The sequence below is a fragment of the Dioscorea cayenensis genome, chromosome 18 (genome assembly GCF_009730915.1).
Source record: "Dioscorea cayenensis subsp. rotundata cultivar TDr96_F1 chromosome 18, TDr96_F1_v2_PseudoChromosome.rev07_lg8_w22 25.fasta, whole genome shotgun sequence".
In the NCBI taxonomy this organism is placed as follows: domain Eukaryota; kingdom Viridiplantae; phylum Streptophyta; class Magnoliopsida; order Dioscoreales; family Dioscoreaceae; genus Dioscorea; species Dioscorea cayenensis.
In genome coordinates, this window is record NC_052488.1 from 1568175 (window position 1) to 1589269 (window position 21095).

At 31.6% G+C, this 21095-nt stretch overlaps 2 protein-coding genes and 1 long non-coding RNA gene across 3 annotated transcripts; 2 read left to right on the forward strand and 1 right to left on the reverse strand.

Annotated features, from left to right (window-relative positions):
• Positions 1–1575: 1575 nt before the first annotated feature.
• LOC120281706 (magnesium-transporting ATPase, P-type 1-like) lies at positions 1576–6228 on the forward strand. The gene is made up of 8 exons (XM_039288405.1): positions 1576–1707; positions 1790–1909; positions 2646–2872; positions 2943–3154; positions 3231–3333; positions 3413–3783; positions 3914–4412; positions 4961–6228. The coding sequence occupies exons 1-8, from the start codon at positions 1593–1595 to the stop codon at positions 6104–6106; spliced, it is 2793 nt and encodes a 930-aa protein (XP_039144339.1). The 5' UTR covers positions 1576–1592; the 3' UTR covers positions 6107–6228.
• LOC120281707 lies at positions 5183–7431 on the reverse strand. Its single transcript, XR_005542766.1, has 4 exons — positions 7220–7431; positions 6830–6917; positions 6369–6432; positions 5183–5287 (listed from the first exon to the last, which is right to left on the reverse strand). It is a non-coding gene; the product is annotated as an uncharacterized LOC120281707 (long non-coding RNA).
• A 12311-nt stretch (positions 7432–19742) lies between these two features.
• On the forward strand, positions 19743–21095 carry LOC120282364 (transcription factor bHLH94-like). Its single transcript, XM_039289170.1, has 3 exons — positions 19743–20299; positions 20380–20814; positions 20906–21095. The coding sequence occupies exons 1-3, from the start codon at positions 19868–19870 to the stop codon at positions 20999–21001; spliced, it is 963 nt and encodes a 320-aa protein (XP_039145104.1). The 5' UTR covers positions 19743–19867; the 3' UTR covers positions 21002–21095.

The following is a 21095-nucleotide window of genomic DNA, read 5'->3' on the forward strand; positions in this document are numbered from 1 at the left end:
GGCCCCATGTCAGCATGCTAAACAAGTGGCCTTTACTATATCCACGCAAGATGCCACATAGGACCGTCTTCTTTCCCCCTTCTCCCGATATCCCAAGCCCTAGAGTCCCTCCCGTGAGCCACCCTCTTTCGATCGAGCCCGCAAATGCCGGGAGGAGTTCGTCAAGAGGGGCGCAAGTCTAGAACAAGAGACCAAGAAAAGCACTTACATGTGCTTCCCGTGTTCTTTTACTATTTTTGTTTATCTTCTTACTCTAATTGCTTGATTGTAATAAAAAAAATCACATAACATGAAAAAGAACAAAATCATATATGACTTTGCAAATTATATATATTACTTGAATTATAACAGTACTCACTTAAATTATATACAAATGTATAACTCTACAACATCATATATGATGAATGTATAACTTGATTCTACACACCCGTATTTTGAAATGCAGAAATATAAAAAATCATGATCACATAAACATACATTTTGTTTCGGGTACACAAAAATCATCATGCTGAAAAACAGAAATCAGACAACTTTATTGAATTATACACACAATTATGCATAAATAAAAAAAAACATAGAAATCATCATGTTGAAACACGACAACACAAGAATTATCGTCTCTTCAATTCTCCACTCTCGGTCTCTTGTTCTACACCTGTGCTCCTCTTGAAAAACTCCTCTTGGCGTTCATGGGGTCGACTAGAAGAGGGTGGCTCACGGGAGGGACTCTAGGCCAAAGGGGATCACAAGAGAAAGGGAGGTAAGAAGAAGGACGTACATGGCATCTTACGTGGACATCGTAAAGGGCACTTGTTTAGCATGTTTACATGGCGTCTTCCACAGGTGCAAATAATGTGGACCATTGATAGCCACGCAAGCAGTCCCGCATTCACATCAATAAATCCTCACCAAAAAGCACCAAAAACTTTGTCGGTGCAATTAAATTATAAAGTAGTATCCGTTTTGATAAAAACTGAAAGTGGAGAATTACTTTTAATTTCAAGATTTATTTAATTATGGAAATAATTTTAATTCCAAAATATTTACTCCTTTAATAATAATAATAATAATAATAATATTTTGGAATTAAATATTTTCTCCACTTTTATTATTATTATTATTATTATTTTGAAAATCAACTGATGTTTATATAGCTTTTTATATTGATGAGATATTTTCAACTACAAAGATATATAAACAAATATGATTTCTATAGGGGCATCCTAGTAATTTCTTCTACAAATTTTAAGAAACACAAGATAAAAAGCTATATAACATCAGCATATGTACAAGATAGATAAACAAACAAGGCTACTTCCAAAATAATCATCACACTTTGAATTTCAATTATAAATAAATTGGAATAAAATGAAATTTTTTTTGGCAAAAACTTCTAAGCACATACATTTCCTTATCAACAATCCTTCTGAATTTCCTCATTGAAAGTTAGGTCAAAGTTGCAAAATCCATACAACAAACCAAACAGTCAAAAGAAACAATGTTTAGTTGTTGAGACTAAAAGATGATCAATCAAACATTGTTCATACAATCACATATTCATGTTTCTGAGTACATTTGAAAGCAAAGATCTCATGAGTTTACCTGCAACAATTGCAATTCATGAAAAATTTCTGAAGAGGTATCATAATCCAAATGAGTCAATTATGGTTTCCATGTTTGGTTTTTTGAGGAAGTTCATTGGAAAAAGTAAGCAAACATTTACGTTATATTGTTCACTGTAGAGATTTGTTCGCCTTTTTTTAAAACTAATTTTGCTGGAATTCTACAGAAAAGAATGACGACGGTGGAGGACGATCAGAAGCCGAAGAGAAAATGTACTCATGGATATACACTTTGGCTCAAGCCAATAAAGACTTGGTTTTTGAGTATGTCAAGTCTACAGAAAGAGGTAAATACACAGTAAATACGAAAACTTAGAATATCAGTAACACCAAAATAAAACATGTTAAGCAGTATTTTGCTGATCATTTAGCTTTAGACGGTAAGAGAAATCATTAAAAAGTTTCTGTTTTATTGGAAAGCAGGCTTGATAAGGCAATAACAAAGAACAAGCTTCAATAATCCACTTAGTATGGCAACATCAACAACAACAACTAAATTTTCATGCAATAAGTATTCAAAATAATTCATGAACCTAAAAAAGATTGAGTTTTCTTAGTCATCCTAAACACATCTCATTGCTTTACCAAGTGAAAAGCTTCAATGATTCAACAAAAGGTATTCAGAAATTCTACGAACAACACCAATCAAACATAAAGATAGAGATTACTTAAGCTATTGCTTTACATGTGTGAGACCACTTATTCATTAGGATTATGACATTTTACAGTAAAACTTTGTTAAATGTTGGCCACAAGTCTATAGTGTACTTAATGGGAGCAAAATGTGTTTGGTTTTGATATAATAACTTGAATGCCGAAATCACACAAAATCAATCCGGGATTCACACAGCAAGTTTAAGAATGACCAACATCCTAATCACATAGGAATCAATAGAAACATAATAAAAATTCCGACTATGCTTGCAAATCTATGTACATCTAAAGTCTGTGATACATTAATTGAATAAGAAAGACAGAAAACTTAGAAACTAATAACATAGCATGAGTTTTACCGATTAGCAGGGTTGAGTTTCAAGGAAGCAGAAAGGAGACTGAGGGAAGGCGGCCCAAACATTCCCCTCGATCTTGTTTTCCCAAGTTGGTGGCAGCTCTTCTGGAAAGCTTTCTTACATCCTTTCAATATCATCCTAATAGTTATGTCGACCCTGTCATACATAGCACAGGATTTTGCCAATGGAAGCATCATGCTCACGCTAGTCTTTGTCAGTGTAGGAGTTCGATTGAGCCAGGTACGAAAAGGCATTAATCCACATTGCAAAGCTACATTTCTCCATGATCTAAAATGGAAGATACATGCAGGAATATGGCAGCTCAAGAGCTGCTAGGCAGCTTTCAGAACTTCTAAATTCACCTATCAGGGTTCAGAGATGTGCCGGCAGAGTTGTTCAGACAGAATTGATAGTTCAAATTGATCAAAGAGACATAGTTCCTGGCGATATAATAATTTTTGGCCCCGGAGATCTCTTTCCTGGTGATATAAGGTTATTAACATCCAAAGATCTAATTGTAAGGTATGATCATTCTGTTAAACATTCGAATATATTGCGATAATGCTGAACCTGACTATTTACTATGTTTCTTGAACAGTCAATCTTCATTAACAGGAGAGTCGGGAACAATTGAAAAAGTAGCTGATACTCAAGAAAATAGAACCACTCCTTTACTAGATCTAAAGAATATATGTTTAATGGTAACATTTAGAGCAAATTTCTTGTTAATTCATTCTATACTTCTCATGAGTCTTACAACAAGAAACATATGCATTGCAGGGAACAAGTGTAGTGTCCGGGTGTGGCACTGGATTGGTGATATCCACAGGTTCTAATACTTACATGAGTACGATTTTTTCTACTCTTCAGAAAAAGAAACACCTTGATGTTTTCGAAAAGGGTATTCGGCATGTATCATATGCACTTATTGGCATAATGGTAGTGGTTGTGCCAGTTATAATAATTTCGGATTATTATTCGTCTTATAATTGGAGTGAGAGTGTTATATTTGGAATAGCTGTGGCAGTGGCTTTGACTCCACAGATGTTCCCACTTATTGTAAATACAAGTCTTGCAAAAGGATCTATTGCAATGGCTAGATGCAGCTGCATAGTTAAGAGTTTATCGGCAATTCGAAGCATGGGAGAGATGTAAGTCCAAAGTACATACTTCTATCAATGCTACATTAAGCTTATTCATTCTTGTTAAATTATAAAAAACACAGATGTCGTTTATTCTTGTAAGGCAGATATTCAAGACTGGACTCTAAATTTATTGCAGGAGCATACTATGTATCGATAAGACTGGAACTCTCACAATGGATAGGGTTATAATGGTTCATCATCTTGATGGCTGGGGATTTCCCAACCAGCAAGTTCTAAAGTTTGCATTTCTGAATTCTTTCTTCCAAGCTGAGCTGAAAGGTCCAATTGATGATGCAATTCTTGCATATGTTTATACCAGAGGATACAGATTTCAATCATCCATGTGGAAGAAAGTCGATGAGATACCTTTTGATTTTACCAGGAGAAGAACGACGGTTATTGCTGAAACATGTTCAGATTCCATAGATGAGGAGAATTTCCATGACACAAGATACATAATAACAAAAGGAGCACTTGAAGAAGTTCTAAACATCTGCAACTCAATTGAGATTATTGATGGAGGTTCAACACCACCTCTGACCTTGGAAGACAGAACAAGGATTCTTCAAATGAGCACAACATTGAGTAATGATGGACTGCGAGTTCTTGGAGTAGCAATAAGAAAAATAACAAAGGTATGCTTTCAGTTTTTTTTCTTGCTTTCTCCAAAATCGATACCAATACTTCAACATCTCAAAACATAGATTAAAAAAAAAAAAGGCATGAAACAGAGGCATGAAATTAGAGAGCTACTGAATGATAAATTTTCAAGAAGTCATAGTTATCTCTGTCATGCGATAAAGCTGTGTTTTATGATTTCTTGATTTTATTAGAATCAAAATGCAGCACTAAATGACCTGACAATGAATTTATTGATAAGTAAACAACTACATGCAGTCTGAAAATACTAACTTCACACATGGAGACATGAACATAGAGACATATCGCATTAAACCTTGGATGTGGAATTAGGCTTCAATTGAAGAACAAATTTAATCTTTCTAAATATACATTTCTCGTAAAAGATGTTATGATAAAATGTGAATCAAGGGCAACAAATGAAATCATAGTTTACAGCTTTAGTAGATAACAAAAACCCTAAATGAACCTTGAGCATAAATTAATTGGTTAAAGAATAATACAAATATATATTAAGTTGAAAGCAGATGTTATGCTCTTGCAGAAAAATGGTGTTACAGTCACTGATAAGAAAAGAATTGAAGCAGACATGGTTTTCCTTGGCCTTATTTCTTTCTTTGACCCACCAAAAGACTCAGCTAAACAGGCTCTTTGGGGATTAGCAGAAAAAGGAGTTATTGCAAAAGTACTAACTGGTGACTCACTCACCTTGGCCATGAAGGTATGCGAAGAAGTTGGTATCAAGACAACCCATGTCATCACTGGACCAGAACTTGAACTTCTTGACAACTATGAGCTCCATGAGACCATCCAAAGAGCTACCGTTCTTGCTAGACTTTCTCCTTTACAGAAGCAACAAGTGGTGCAATCACTGCAAACACAAGGAAATCATGTTGTTGGTTACTTAGGTGATGGAATAAATGACTCCTTAGCTTTGGATGCAGCTGATGTTGGAATCTCAGTAGACTCTGGAGCATCAGCAGCCAAGGACTTAGCAGACATTATTCTACTCAAGAAAGACTTGAATGTCCTTGTATCTGGTGTAGAACTTGGCAGGTTAACATATGGGAACATAATGAAGTACATTAAGATGTCTTTGGTTGCAAATGTTGGCAGTATCATTTCACTCCTTACTGCAACCATAATCCTAAAGTTTGAGCCACTGAGTCCTAGTCAGTTGCTAATACAAAATTTCTTATACAACCTTGGCCAAATTGCAATCCCCTGGGACAAAATGGAAGAAAGATACATGAAGGCCCCTCAGCATTGGTCTTCTAAGAAATTACCAGTGTTCATGGTATGGAATGGGGTGGTTTGTTCTATATTTGACATGATTACTTTATTCTTTCTCTGGTTTTACTATGGTGCATACACAATTTCAGCATCTAAGTTCTTCCATTCAGCTTGGTTTGTTGAGGGCCTCATCATGCAGTCACTTATTATCCACATGATTAGGACTGAAAAGATCCCATTTGTGCAGGACATGGCATCAAGTCGTATCATTTTGTCGACATGCTTGGTTTCTGCTTTAGCCATTATAATCCCGTTTACTGCTGTTGGAACGGCTATGGGATTGACTACTCTTCCATTGTCTTATTTTGGGTTTCTAGTGGTGCTTTTTCTTGGATACTTATTTTTTGGACAAATTGCTAAGAGAGCGTACATTATGATTTTTGATCAATGGCTCTAAAGTTATATGGAACTCAATTCTTTTGTTCTTTTTTTTTCATTCCGGAAGGAATGAGCATGAGAGTTCCTAAACATTGTGGTTGTTTACACATGTATAAAGTAGCCAACTATCTATATGATACATGAAACACCAATATTAATGAGCATGACTTTAAAGCAGACAAAAGAATTTTGGAAGTTCTTCCTACTCAGGGATGGTAAATAGAAGCTACAATTAATGGAAAAATAAGGAACAAGCATCCTATGCTCATCTGAAAGTTTACCTCGGAGACAAAAATTCCATAGCATCCAAACTTAGAGCGATATACTTTAATGATGATCCCCAGTCTACATAACCAAACAAGCATGTTAGAAGTTAGCCATTTCAAAAAATACTTACGTAATAAATCTTTCATTAGTTCAAAATACAAGTACACTAGTTCAAAAGCAACCTAGAAAATCTTCAAATAAAACTAGGTTGAACCTGAGACATGAAAAGAAGAAAAAACATCATTCTGATACTGAAATGCTATTACTTCAGTAAATCCTGCACAAATTAGTAATAGTTATTGAAAATTGTTCTGAAGAAAACTATATATGTTATCTACTAATCTTCAAATAAAAATCTAAATCTTGGTTGTTTTGTACTAAAAATTGTTGTTTAGAAGAAAAGAAAACACAGGAAACCTTTCAAACAAGCAAAACATAGAAATTATAAGTTCGTCTGCGGCATTTCATCAAATACCTTGCGGATGTAAACTCTCACAACAAAGTAACATCATATCCAGAAATGGCCACACACAAAGGCTTCAATTCCTCTTGTTTATCCTAAACTGAAAAGAATAAAGCCACAAATTAATGAAAAAGTCAAGCCATGACCTGTAGAAATATATGAAAACCAGGAATCACATCAAACACAAAAGATTAGGGTTTATCCTTTCACAATCAAACAATGCTCAAATTAGATAGAATTAAAAAAAAAAAATCATTAACATTCTTCATGATGATGAAAAATATGGTTTATGTCAATCAGGAATCTCACAAAACAAAGAAGATTAGGCTTTATCCATTGCACCATTAAACAATGCCCAAAATACATAGAATTGGAAAACAAACAAATCATACATACACATACCTACATGATGCATAACAACATTTGATGTGAACCAGGAATCACATCAAACAAAGAAGATTAGGGTTTATTCTTTTCAGTTTTCAATATTCAATAGTGCCCACACTACATATAACTGAAAAAAAACCAAACAAATCATACAGATTCTTAATGATGTGAAACAAGATTTATGCTAATCAATATTGACATGCAACAAAAATGTTTGGGGCTTATTTAAGAACCTTCACACACTACTTTTCCCTCTATTTTACTTTGGAGTTTAACACATACAAGTTAAATATTTGAGGGTTCCTTTGCTGGCTCATTTATTTTTTATAGACTTTGTGCTATTTATGGTATGCACACTCCATTCAATATGTCTCACACATCATTATTTTTTATTTTTTATTTTTTATTTTTTTTGCTTTGTCATCATGTGTTTACACTTTTCAATTCTAACATTTACATCTGGAATAAGTCATCTATATCTACTTTAGTTTTTTGGTTTTTTACTCATTACTAAGATTATTCTCGTTAATATAATATTTTTATAATGTTTCTTATTTAATTATGAATTTTGTTTTTATTACTCAAATAATTGCTTTTAGTATTTTTGTTTTTTTTTTAATCTCTTTTTTACACTATTAAAAATCAACATTTTGACAAGATGATTGGGTTGGTCATAGAATAGGTGGCTCATACCACATGGACTATTTCAGGTTTCATTTCATTGTTTTCTTTATTTTATGTATATACTGCTTATGTTTTCACTTAAGTTGTTTAATATTATCATTTAGGTTGTGTTACTCATCCGCCTATGTCTTCTATGTCTTAATTTGAAATTTTAGGTTATAGATTTCTTTTTTAAAAACATTGTCCTTTTGTAACCTTACCAAGTTTTGTATTTTAAAATTTTGTGGTATCTTCCCTGGGTAAAATTTTGACCATAAGCATTTTTAATCCCTTAAACAAAATATTATGAATTTTTTTAAATGTAAGACTTTATAAACTTATTATTTAATATTATGAGGATTTATCCTTCATTGATTTTCCCTCTATTAATGACACTCTTCCATCTTCCACAACACTATCCATTTTTTATTTTCTCCCAGTCCTTTCTCTTCTATTCTACTATCTTTTTTTTTTTATTTATCAAAATTCTTTTTCTTTTCTACTTCTTCTACAATTTCTTCACGCATGCAATTGCAACTAACATCTTATACATGTCTTGAGAAAAATGATGTCAGTTCTATCTTTGAAAATAAAACCCTCTTTGTTCTTGTACCTCTAATCATTATGGGTGATTCACCACACGTAGTTACTTTTCATAATTCTCTTTTTTCTTACTATGTTATGTACATCATTAGCCACGCTCTTATCAAAAGACAGTGATACCATGAATGACAAACCACCATAGGCTCAGAGCTTCATTCTCTTCAAACCATGTAAATATGGAATATTGTTCTATTTTCTGCAAGTTATTCTTGTATTGGTTGTAAATGAGTCCATAAGGTTAATAATCCCTTAGATGGCTTAATTCGAGAGGAATAATCCTAACTTATTGCTCATAACTTCAGGCATTCGTATACCATTGATTATGATATGACTTTTGCTTATATTATAAAGATGATTACTATTTACACTCTAATTGTCGTAGCAGATGGTCATTAATGTGATTTCTATATTAGATAGATATGAATAATATTTTTCTTTATGAGGATCTCATAGAGTGAGTATTTATTACTTGCCTATGTCTGGATTATTTTTTAAGGATAGTTTGTCAACTGCAGCATGCTATAAATGGTTTGTAGCAAGCCCGATTTTAGCAAATTTTCCCTATTATTTGTTATTTTAATTGAAAATAAAGTGCTCTCATATACCTTACTATATATCAACCTAACATTACTCAACTTGTACATATAATGTGTTGGAAATAATTCTATATTTATAGCACGCAATCAGATTAACAACAAGATTAATTGCAATAATAAAATAGTAGTAGAAAGATCTGGTTTGGGATTAGACGTGCTAAGCACTAGTCTAACATTGAATTAGCCCCCATTCATGCAGGTGCAATGGCTTCACTACAAGTGCTAGGATACACTAACCCGAAAGCAAGAAAGAACCCCCGCCTAGCATGTTCAGTGAAGAGAGATGCTCTCAAGTGTCAACACCAAGATTTAGGGTTTTAGAACAATAGAGACAAGGGGAAAAAAGAGTTAGTAGGCTAGGGTTTTCTGGTGGAAGGAAGATTAACAGCTCAAAAAATAACTGTTGATAAAAAAGAATAAATAAAAGTATGAAGACAAAAAAATATGGCACCCACATAGCATGTTGGGCAAATGGGCTCATGTGGTGTAAAACCAAGCATAATCTCTCTTAAAACATTCTACATAATGAATAGCACAAAAACTATGTAAAGTCGTGAAAACTTTTCTCATTAACTAATATGGTACTAAACTATTCCTATACAACTTACAAGACCTAGACTTGGGTGTACAAAAGATGGGCTTGGGCTGGCCCATATCCAACATAATGACCTAGTTTGTTATCCTCCCTAGAGATGACATTGGGCCCAGACCCAATGGGCACCCTCAAAAAATACCCATGATGGGTATAAATGCCTATTTGTTGGGTTTTGTGTATGGGTAAATACCCACAAAATTGTATGAATATGTATGAGTATGGTACTATAGTACCCATTCCCATTTACCGTCATATTATCTATATATATATATATTTATTTATTTATTTATTTATTTATTTATTTATTTAATTAATTAAAACGTAGAAGTTAAAGTGGTTTGAAATTATATGGGGGAAGGGGGGTTGTGTGAGAAAAGGCAATTAAAATGCACTATAAAAGTATAAATGTATCATTTACAAGTAATGAACGGCTAAGATTAGAAACGTATCCCTTATAGGTAATTAACAGCTAAGATTCATTCCTGATTTGGAACTGAAACCTTAGATCTCAAATGGCGTTGCCTTCATTTTCAAAGAAAGAAACTCTCATATTACAGTTTTCTTCCCATCTCACCCAACCCTCTTCCCTCTTCTCTCCTCCCATCCATCACCTCTTTTATTCCAGCCCTTAACAAGCTCCATCTCGACTTTCCCTTAGTTACAGCTCAACAAATTAGTTGTGTGGGAGGCTTGTTTTAATATTTTAATATTATATAAAAATATTATATTATGTTTTACATTGTTACCTTAGTTCATTATGCTTGACTATAGTAATTTAGTTTAATTTCATAATTTTGTACCTTATTCAATATATTTTAATGAATATTCATTATTTTTAAATGGTATTTACATTTTATTAATTTGTAAGAAAAAAGTGTTATGAGAATTCACATTTCTTATTATCTAAACAGCAAGTAATGGGGATATGTATGGGATGTGGGTACCTAACTATTATGGGTATGTACAGTTGTTACCTAGAGGGTATAAGAGTTGCATGCGTAATTTTTTAAAATGTGGGTATGAAAACATATACTATGGTACCCTACCCACACCTTATCCATTGCCATCCCTAGTCTTCCTTGCTTTGTTGTTTAGTAGCACAAGTTATATCATCTGAATGAAAATTCAAAAAAGCTTGATAACTTATAATTCTTACACTATCTCAAAATCATTTTGTTAAATGATACTTAATAAATTGCACGAGTTCGCAAATCACTTCACATTATCTTTTGTTTTATCTCATAATTTGAAGGGAAAATGTATAGTATTCTATATGCAAGTTCAAGGGGAAGCTTAACATATACTATGCTAATTCTTTGAAAACACGTTGGTAGGTTGGGTGCTTTAATATCATTGAGGGGTTAATAATTATGTGATTATATACACCAAAAAAGATAACTAAAGATCTATTTGATTGTCAGATGAGAACAACACAAGCAATACAATACAGTACATGTGGTTAAGTTATAGCATAAGTGCTTGTACTGTTTTATGTTTAATGTTTAATAAACAACACAAATTTTTTTATATTATTTACTGTTTGATTAGCATAAATACTGAACAACAAATTGCAAAATTTCCTTAATACCCTTTGCACTGTTTTATGTTTAATGTTTAATAAACAATACAATTTTTTTTATATTATTTACTGTTTGATTAGCATAAATAATGAACAACAAATTGCAAAATTTCCTTAATACCCTTTGCACTGTTTTATGTTTATTTAGTAATAAATTTTTTTTGAGATAATAGTTTATGATTTTTTAGTTTATGATTACATTTTTTATTTTAAAAAATATATTGATTAATAATTGATTCCAAAATATATTATAATAATAAATCAGATTTTTATAAATAATTTATGAAATTTATTTATTCACAACCTAAAACAACAAATATTAGTTTATGTTTAATTAATAAAAATTATTAATCAAACCACAGACAAAAATGATGAGATACTTTTAATCCCCTCTTTGAGACATTATTGTAATTTTTTATTTTAACTAGGGGCAATTATGTCTTTTGATTGTATTATACCTCAATAAGATTTTTGTACCATGGTTTTTAATTTAGCTAAAAAAAATTATCAACTCTTATTGTACTTAATAGCCATTTTATGCTATACTAATGAAAAGATTAAAAAAAAAAAATTGTGTTGTGTTTTACTTTAAATTTTCATGTATTAAACAAAACTTCAGTCATGGGTTTTGCAGAGGTAAACATTGCCAATAACTTGGAATGAAATAAGATCACATATTATTGTTATATAAACGATATAATTAATTGGATCTCACCATTGTAACCAATGATGGCATGTTTTTACTAGAGACGCCAAGTAAAGAGATGACAAAAAAAAAGGAGGGTTGTCTTCAAAATTTAATGGGTGAGTTTGGCATATAATTATAATTATATAAACCTATAAAATCAATTTTGTTATTATATGCCCCTACTTTATTAATGAAATTTGTCATTACCTCAAATATATATATAGTAAGATTCAATGAAAATGTTAAACAAGTCCCCAAAAAAGTCTCATCAATCAAAAACATAAAAAATCAAACAAAATCTTTCTTTTTGTTTTTCCTTTTCCTCTCATCCAAAACATTAAAATAAGCATGTCTAGCATGATCATAATAATGGAAAGAAAAGGTAGGTAGTGTTTCAAACTTTTAAAAATCTCAAGCAAAGCACTAGTACCAAAATTATTCCCCCCATTGGCCATGCTCAAAGCTTTCCAAGGTCCAATCATGGATGACAAGGTGCAAACATTTTGGATGGATGGATGGATCTAATCAACAATAACAACAAGAAACACTTATGAGATTTTTCATTTGGCCCATTGTTTTGGTATCATATATGCTTCCCCTTTTTTCATTTCTTTTCCTTTCTTTATCTGTGTTTTTTTCTTGTGAATATGTACCTTTTGTAGATCATGGTTGGCATTGTGGGACATGCAATGTGGAATCATGTACAATATTCATGCTGTAGTACATGGATTAAAAGGAATCCAATCATGTGGCAATGTCACATTCCTTATGTTTAGCATCATGCTAATTAATATCCATATTTAGAGTTCTATTTTTAGCACACTCAAATTCTTCACATTTATTACGTTCTTTTTAAGGTTTTATGCCCATATATATGTATACTTACATGTAGCTATAGGAATGCAATAAGTATCAATGCCGCACTCCTTAGAGTTCTTCTATGTTTTAGTAAATTCAAATTTGATCACATTTAGGATATTTTTTTAAGGTTTGATGTCCATTTATATAGATATGATAATTCGAGAAAATAAATCTCCTTTATAACAAAGTTTTACATGTAATTATTATTGATTAAATACTGGTACCGTAATGCAAGCAAAAACTATATTTTCATGATCTGGCTGATTTGATTTGCATTTATGGACAGAAATAAAATAATGTTATTATGAGAAATTTGAAAAAAAACAATTAACTTATAAAATTTCGTACAATAAAACTATTGAGAATATCTTCAAAATAATTATATAAATTTGAATTCAAAAGAAATAAAAAAATCAACCTAATGTTAACTCCAGGACAAGACTTATCATTAGCCCAAATACTCACTACTAAAACAAATCTTCAATTTTAAATTCAAGACATATACACTTTTAAAAACAAATTATTACACAAAATTAAACAAAAAAAATTGATTCATCAATGTCTCTTTTCTATTTAATTTGTTGGTTTGAAAAATCTATAAAGTAATGAAAGTAACCCTAAAAAAAATTGAATACATTGAAGAATTTTTTTTTTCGTTATTATCATTATTATTTATGAATCAAACATGTGAGGTGAGGACTCTTCTGCCTTATCATTCAAAGCAAAAAAAAACAGTGTCAGGGGAAGCCACAACCACCAATTCCCAATGCAAAACAAACATACAGACACACTTACACATTTCATGTACTTTTTGTATGTGTACGGACGAGCAAGTGGGTCATTAGAAGTAACCAACTAGAGCAAGTGAGTGAGAGAGAGAGAGAGAGAGAGAGAGAGAGAGAGTGTGTGTGTGTGTAAGCATGTCTGGTTAGGGTTCCGAAGTTATAAAAAAAGTTATAAATATATAAAAAAAATACATTTATAATTTTTTTAAAAACTTATTTTAATGCCAATTAATTAGTATATTAGCAAAATCTCCTGAGTAGAGTAAGGACATAAATGTATTAAGGTGATAACTTTACAACTATGCATATCCCTGACATGTAACTCGTACATTTTGTCAATATATATTATATAAAAAAATTATAATATTTTAGTGGCTTTTGTATAACATTTGAAGTTATGGTTCACAAACTTGTTTGTTATTTTGTCAAAATATATATTGTATAAAAAAATTATAATATTTTAGTGGCATTTGTACAAACACTTCAACTTATGGTTCCATAAACTTGTTTGTTTTTAAATGCTAATAAAATATATACTAATGATAGATAAAAGAATTGCATATATGGTTTAGGGTTTCCAAAGTTATGAAAAAGAAAATTTTAATAAATATAAAGAATAAAAATGTCACGCCCCGAGCCCGAGGCATTGACAAACGGCCGTATACCCATAAGGTCGAGACCCAATGGACATACAAGGCCTCAGGATCTGTCTTACAAAGATAAGATATAACAAGGTACTAACATCACAAGAACAAGAATTTAAGGGATACGATAACCGGGGTTCACAACTATGATCCACGGAAACTAAAAGTGCAAGGTTCAAAGCTTAAACAAATAACAGTTCTAAGTTCACAAACAGAAGGACTATTTACATGATAACCAGCGGTGCTCGCTCAGCGGTCCCCCGCTAAGCTATCCACCACACCCTTACTCCCCGATCCGAAAAGGATAAAAACCACTATTTATGAGCTTGACGACTCAGAGTAAGCAAACCACTAAAAAAATATAGGGATCACAAAAACTCAATAATTTCACAAAACATGCTTAAGTGTAAAATTTATACAATAAGTAACAGAAATAAAACTTCGATTTCAGAGTGTTTCAAACAACTATAATTTCTCCAAGTAAACGAGTATATATGTCCCCCAAATAACTAATGCCAGAAACAAAACCACAGAATTCATATATTTAAACTCGGTGACCCGAGTTGGATTGTCAGAGTTCATTTATTTACCCTCAGTGACCCGAGCCAGATTTTCAGAGCCCGTTATTCTCCACCGACGGAATGGTGCGAAACTAGTTTCTTATCAGAGTCAGAGTACGTGTCGACACGGTCAGTGTTTAACCCCCAGTGACAGGGTTATTGCAAAGTTAATTTGGGGACTACAGGTTACTATATCAAAATAAGTCAGGTCTAAAATCATTGTCAATACAAAAATACAGAAATTCGGTGATCCCCTTTTTCTAATGAAAAATAATTCCAATTATTATCAAATAATAATAACTTAAACAAATAGATAATTGAAGTACACTATCTTCATAATCTAATACATAAAAGCAATTAATGAATACAATTTACCTAACATAGATAACCACTCAATAATAAATCTGGTAATTGATTAAGTATAAAAATTCATCACTGAGTTTATGGTTAAAGAATTTGAATAATAATTATGAAAACCATTCCAAAATTCTCAAGTAATAAATATTTCTGTACTTTCATAATAAAACAAAATGAGTAGATTATATAATAACTAATTAAATGGTTGTTGACAGAACATGAGATCCTTAATTAAATTATCAGATATTAATCGATTAAATAAACGAATAAATACATGCAAAATTCGTAACCTTTGACAGTCAAAGTGTTCACAGCAATCAAAATCAAAAATATTGAATTAATACATCATCAGAGTAATGGCTGTCAAATAAATCTTAGATCCGTAATTAATTAAGTATAGAATCAAATAAATAGCAATTAAATAATTAGAAATCTAAGTTTTGAAATAAGGATAGATAAGCACTCCGAAATTAGGCTTCCACAAATTACCCTGTTAACTTTTTCAAGGACAAAACCAGATACTCCTCACCACTCCTGAAAACCCTAGAACAATTTAAAAACAAAAAGGAAACCCTAAGCATTAAGGAATCACAACAAGGACTAATAAAAGATAACCCATCGAAGAAGAGAAAGCGAACCTACCACAAATACTCCTAGATGAGCACTTGACACGAAAGATTTCCTCGTCCTTGCTACACGCCCCCAAAATTGAACAACGAGCGAAAGAGGAAGGCTACGAATTATCTAATTTTAGGAATTTTAATTTATCCCGTAACCACTAGCGGTTGCCAGGAACGTGGGGGCTCACGATCCCTGAAAGATAAGGTTGGTTTCAGACTTTAAATTAAATTTAAAAATTTAAAAATTTAAATAACAAGTGGGGTCCACAAAAAATTATTATAATTTATTTTTAAAAATATATATTACTTGAAACAATTTAATTACTATAGCAACACTTGTAAAATACTTGGTCCCATGGTTATATAAAATTGTTTGATTTAAATAATAAAATATATGTATTTTTTATAAAGAATAATTGCATATTCAGTTTAGGGTTTCAAAATTATAAAAAAAAATCGTTACGAGTGACAGTAGAATTATCTAGTTGTCCACTAGTTATCAAGTCCACACAAATGTTAATAAACAAATTAAAATCAAATTAAAATATTTTTATTTTATTTTTGATAAAGCAAACCAGTTACGTAAAGGAGTGCATAGCAGAGAAGTTAATATTTCAACCCACTTGTGCCCTCACCCTATATGAGCTGAAGTTCGAACTAGTCTTGTCGGCAAGGACACGAACTCCCTATATAGAAAATCCGGTTCCAATAGATCAAGAGGTTGTTGACCAAATTAAAATAGTTCAAAATTAATTTTGAATTATTATTATTGTAATTTATTTTTTACAATATGGACAAGCCATGCACTCTTTACAACTTAACTATACATTAGGAGGGAGTTAAAATCTTGACCTCCAATATGGAAGTTAATTGTCTTAATCGCTTAACTAGTGTTATGGCTGCATTTTGAGTTACAATTTTTTTTGGTTGGAAATAGGCCGGTTTCTAAGGGACCGATAGGTAAAGAGGTGCATTAGTTATAGTGGTTATATCTACCTTCTAGGATTTTATTAACTTTTTTAGGCGCCACATGGGGAAAGTTCGCCACATGCACACCCAGAAGATTTGCATGAACCATACTGGTTTAATAAATCCACATTGCCATGCAACTCTAGAGGAGAAGGATATGATTTCTTCGGTAAAAATCCAATTGAAATTCATTTAAATATTATTGTGAACAATACCTAAGCCACGGGGGACATTGCATAAACAGTACTGTAAAACAATAAGCAATGTGTGAAATTTTGAATCCACATCTAACCATGCATTGTTAAGTTTCTTTATTACCAGATTAAGCAAGTGTTAGCTTTGAGTCTCATTTTAACATACATTTGATGAAACTCCTTTTCTTCTAATTTATATTGATAAAATATAATCATACAAAACTATGTTCTCACGAAATCACCATATCCATGTAATTAAAAATTAATCCGAAAATAAATTTATATATTTTACTTAAAACACGCAAACCGGGGCCACCGACACTGTTGATTACGTTGCATGTCATATAGTAATCTCTGATTGGAATCTTAATAAGATGAACAAAAAGATATCTTTAACTACTTAATCCAATTTGTAAGCATATGATTATACTATTAATCACTTTACATGATAGCCACCAACTTGCACTTCTTATACTAATTTTATTGCTTAATTATAATTAAACACTGTATTAATGACAAAGTAGATTAATTATTATATTATATAAGTAATATGTGTACTCGTATCAGTATTTAATATAAACTACAATTAAACTCCAAATTAGAGAATGAGATCTTTGAGAAAACCATTGACTCCGCCGCTGATTTATGCAATCAATTAATCAAATAATTAATGCTTCTAAGTAGAAGCATTAAACCATGATTATATAGAGACAAATTAAGAGTACATGTCCTAATGGTGAGGACATTGAAGTATTAGGGCTTTTTTGTTTTTTTTGTTTTTGGTTTTTTTTGGAGTGTTCTTTACTCAAGAGAATGATTTTGGTTTGGATTTTTATTTATTTATTTATATAGTAAAAACACTTATGGACAAATTAAATATGTTCATATTGACTTGTGAAAAAAATATAGATCATATAAAAAAAATAAATTTATTGTTTTGTTTGGAAGACAGCGAGAAGTTATGACAAAATCATTTTGGTTAAATTTCGTTTTATTTTGGATATATTAAAAAAAAATTTATTTAATTTGTAAGAACGCAAAATTAATTAACTTATTTTAGGAATCACTTATAAGGAAGATGGTAAAAGGGTGGCGTATTTTAATATTACTCAAAAACTCTCTTTCTAGAGAGTAATTCTCTATTATATAAAGCTATTCTTTATTTTTATTTTGACAAATAATGCCCTACCTTCGAAATTAGAATAAGAGATAGAAATAATAAATTATTTTTCACATGTTCATATGTTTATAATCATGTTGATTCAAACCTTTTTTTCCCAATGGCTTAAAATTTAAAAATAACTTTCGACTGACTCCTAAGTCTTTGTGTGAATTAACATATATTGTAAATAAAAAAATTAATGATTTAAGGATATATGTGAAATATCAAATTATTAAATATAGCTCTTGTATTTTATCTTTTGTTTATTTTAAATATTTTATGACCACATTAAACATTTAGAAATAATATATATCAAATTATGGTCAAGTCATATATATCTCGGCCATATATATATATATATATATGAACTAAAATAGTTTTATCCCTAAAATGCCAATCCTAGCTCTTGTTTTTAAATTTCACTTTTTCATTTGAGTCATATATATATCCTAGCTATATTGATGATAGAGGATAAGTCTTCCTAATTTAAGAAAAATAAAAAATATCTATAAAAATGGAGTAAAAACTGCAAAAATTAAGAAATACTTATATCTTCACTTTGCGTGAGTTTTAAAGTTCATTAAAGGATCTCTCTGAAACAAACAATGCGAGGGCTTTTTAACACCCACTTTGTACATGAAGAGAAGAAAATTTTAAATGAATAAAAACCAATGAATAATATATATATATATATATATATATATATATATATATATATATAGAGTATAGAGTATATTGAAAACGAAATGGAGAAAAGAAATGAGCCCTAAGGTTTAGGGAAGGGCTGGTTATCACATGCATCAAACACTGTATGGGTCACACTGTCCTGTAAACAATGACTAGCAGAGTGCATAGATTCTCTGCCTCTTCTTCACATTTAAGTCCTTGCAACCTCATCAAATTATGACCAAATAGAAAAGAAAAAAAGAAAAAAAAGAAGAAAATAACTAGGGTTTTCAATCCCGGGCTTGAATAACTAAGGCCCGAACCAAACCCGGACCTTGATAATCTAACACCATAAAAGTTTAAAAAATAAAAATACTTTGTTAACCTTATAACTAGCGGTCTATATAAATTGAAAAAAAAAAGATGATTAGAAATATAATTTTTTTAATTTATTAGAAAAAAAATGTTATTTTAACTTATATAGTTAGCAGATTAAAAAAAATTTTAAGATTTTGATATGTAAAAAAAAAAAAAGAATAATTGAGTTTTCAACTTAAAAAAGTACTAAAGTGACCAATAACAGATTGATTCAAATAATAAAATGATAAAAATTTGGGTCAATTAAATAAATAATTTCCAGTTAAAATTTTTATATGTGAAAAAAAAAAAAAAAATCAATCCTCTTATAAGCTCCCAGTATTATATCTGGATGGGTTTAAATCTCCCGCAACTAGACAACATATAGATCAAAGACCTCTAAAAAAAAAGCACAAAAATTTTCCCTATGAACATCTTTACCCTAAAATACTTGTAAGAAATTAAGTTTCAAGCTTTACCCTAAACCTTTCTAACAAGCTGTGTTTGGGGCTTAATAAAGCCCTAGCAAAAAAGCCCTCACAATAGTTAAAAATTACATCATGAAAGGGACTCACATAAGGCTACAAAACCAAGGCCATAATACATGTTACCTCTTGCTCTCTTATCACAAAACTTTCCTCACGTGGCAACTCTTGTGCTGTTTTTGTTCTCTTCTAACCTTCTCTATAAATCCCTCCCTCATCCTCATCTTCTTCCTTCTCCCCCTTCCTCTCTTCCTCCATTTCAAAATAATCTCCATCTCCATGGCTTTGGAAGCAGTGGTTTTTCCACAAGACCTTCCATTTGCTCACAATGCCAAAAACATCACAAATAACTATAACTTTGTTGCAGTTGCTGAAGAGGACACTGGAGTACTCATCAATGGCATGCATGCCAATTGGGATCACTCTTCTTCTTCTTGGTCATCATCAATATTTCCTGAAACTGAAGACTTGCTTCAAGTGTCTTTATCTCCTGAGACATCTATTAAAGAACACCTTCATCATCGCCCTGTCAACGGCACTGAACTCACCGGCAAACAAAGAAAAAGGCGTCGTGTTCGTAGTTTCAAGAACAAAGAAGAGGTTGAAAACCAAAGAATGACTCACATTGCTGTCGAACGCAACCGCCGGAAACAGATGAATGACTACCTCGCCTCCCTTCGCCGTCTCATGCCGCCTTCCTATGTCCAAAGAGTTATATCCTTGCTTTAATTAATGTATTGATCTTTTTTATGAAGATATCCTTATGATGGTTGTTGTATATGAATTGATAGGGAGATCAAGCATCGATAATCGGAGGAGCGATAAACTTTGTGAAGCAATTAGAGCAGCTGCAACAATCACTTGAAGCTCAGAAGCTGATCAAACAAAGGTGTAACAATGGAGATTTTGAAGGTTCTACTCCATTTGCTGATCACTTCACATTCCCTCAGTACTCATCAGCATCTTCTTGTAATACTGATGGCACCGGCAACGGCACTACAACGAGTTCGGGGATTAGTAATGAAATAATAGCTGAGAGACGATCGGCCAGTGCTGACATTGAGGTGACCATGGTTGAAGGACATGCTAATATTAAGATCCTTGCAAAGAGACGGCCAAAACAACTAGTGAAACTCATTGTTGGTCTGCATAATCTTTGCCTTTCTACTCTTCATCTTAATGTCACTGCTGTTGAGCATTTTGTGTTGTATTGTTTCAGTCTAAAGGTATTTGATTAACTTTGATTACCATTTTACTGAAAACTAAGATTGGATGTTTGAAACTTTTGATATATGTTAATGTTTTGATCTTGTGTAGGTAGAAGAAGAGTGTCAGTGTGGGACAGTGGATGATATAGCAACTGCAGTTCATCATTTGGTTGCGGAGATTCAAGAACAAGCTGAGCTGGTTTGAATTGATGCTATTTTGATTGTTTATGTTGTTGTATAAGTTTTTTTTTTCTGATGCTCTGTTGCAATGAATCAGAAAAAAATTGTATTCAAATAAG

What these genes read in the sequence shown, in the direction of transcription:
- LOC120281706 (XM_039288405.1), top strand. Translation starts at nt 1,593, where the DNA reads ATGAGTTTACCTGCAACAATTGCAATTCATGAAAAATTTCTGAAGAGG. An exon ending in TGTCAAGTCTACAGAAAGAG is followed by an intron (nt 1,910 to 2,645) that starts GTAAATACACAG and finishes ACCGATTAGCAG; the next exon opens with GGTTGAGTTTCAAGGAAGCA. An exon ending in CAATAAGAAAAATAACAAAG is followed by an intron (nt 4,413 to 4,960) that starts GTATGCTTTCAG and finishes ATGCTCTTGCAG; the next exon opens with AAAAATGGTGTTACAGTCAC.
- LOC120282364 (XM_039289170.1), top strand. Translation starts at nt 19,868, where the DNA reads ATGGCTTTGGAAGCAGTGGTTTTTCCACAAGACCTTCCATTTGCTCAC. An exon ending in CGCCTTCCTATGTCCAAAGA is followed by an intron (nt 20,300 to 20,379) that starts GTTATATCCTTG and finishes ATGAATTGATAG; the next exon opens with GGAGATCAAGCATCGATAAT. An exon ending in TGTATTGTTTCAGTCTAAAG is followed by an intron (nt 20,815 to 20,905) that starts GTATTTGATTAA and finishes GATCTTGTGTAG; the next exon opens with GTAGAAGAAGAGTGTCAGTG.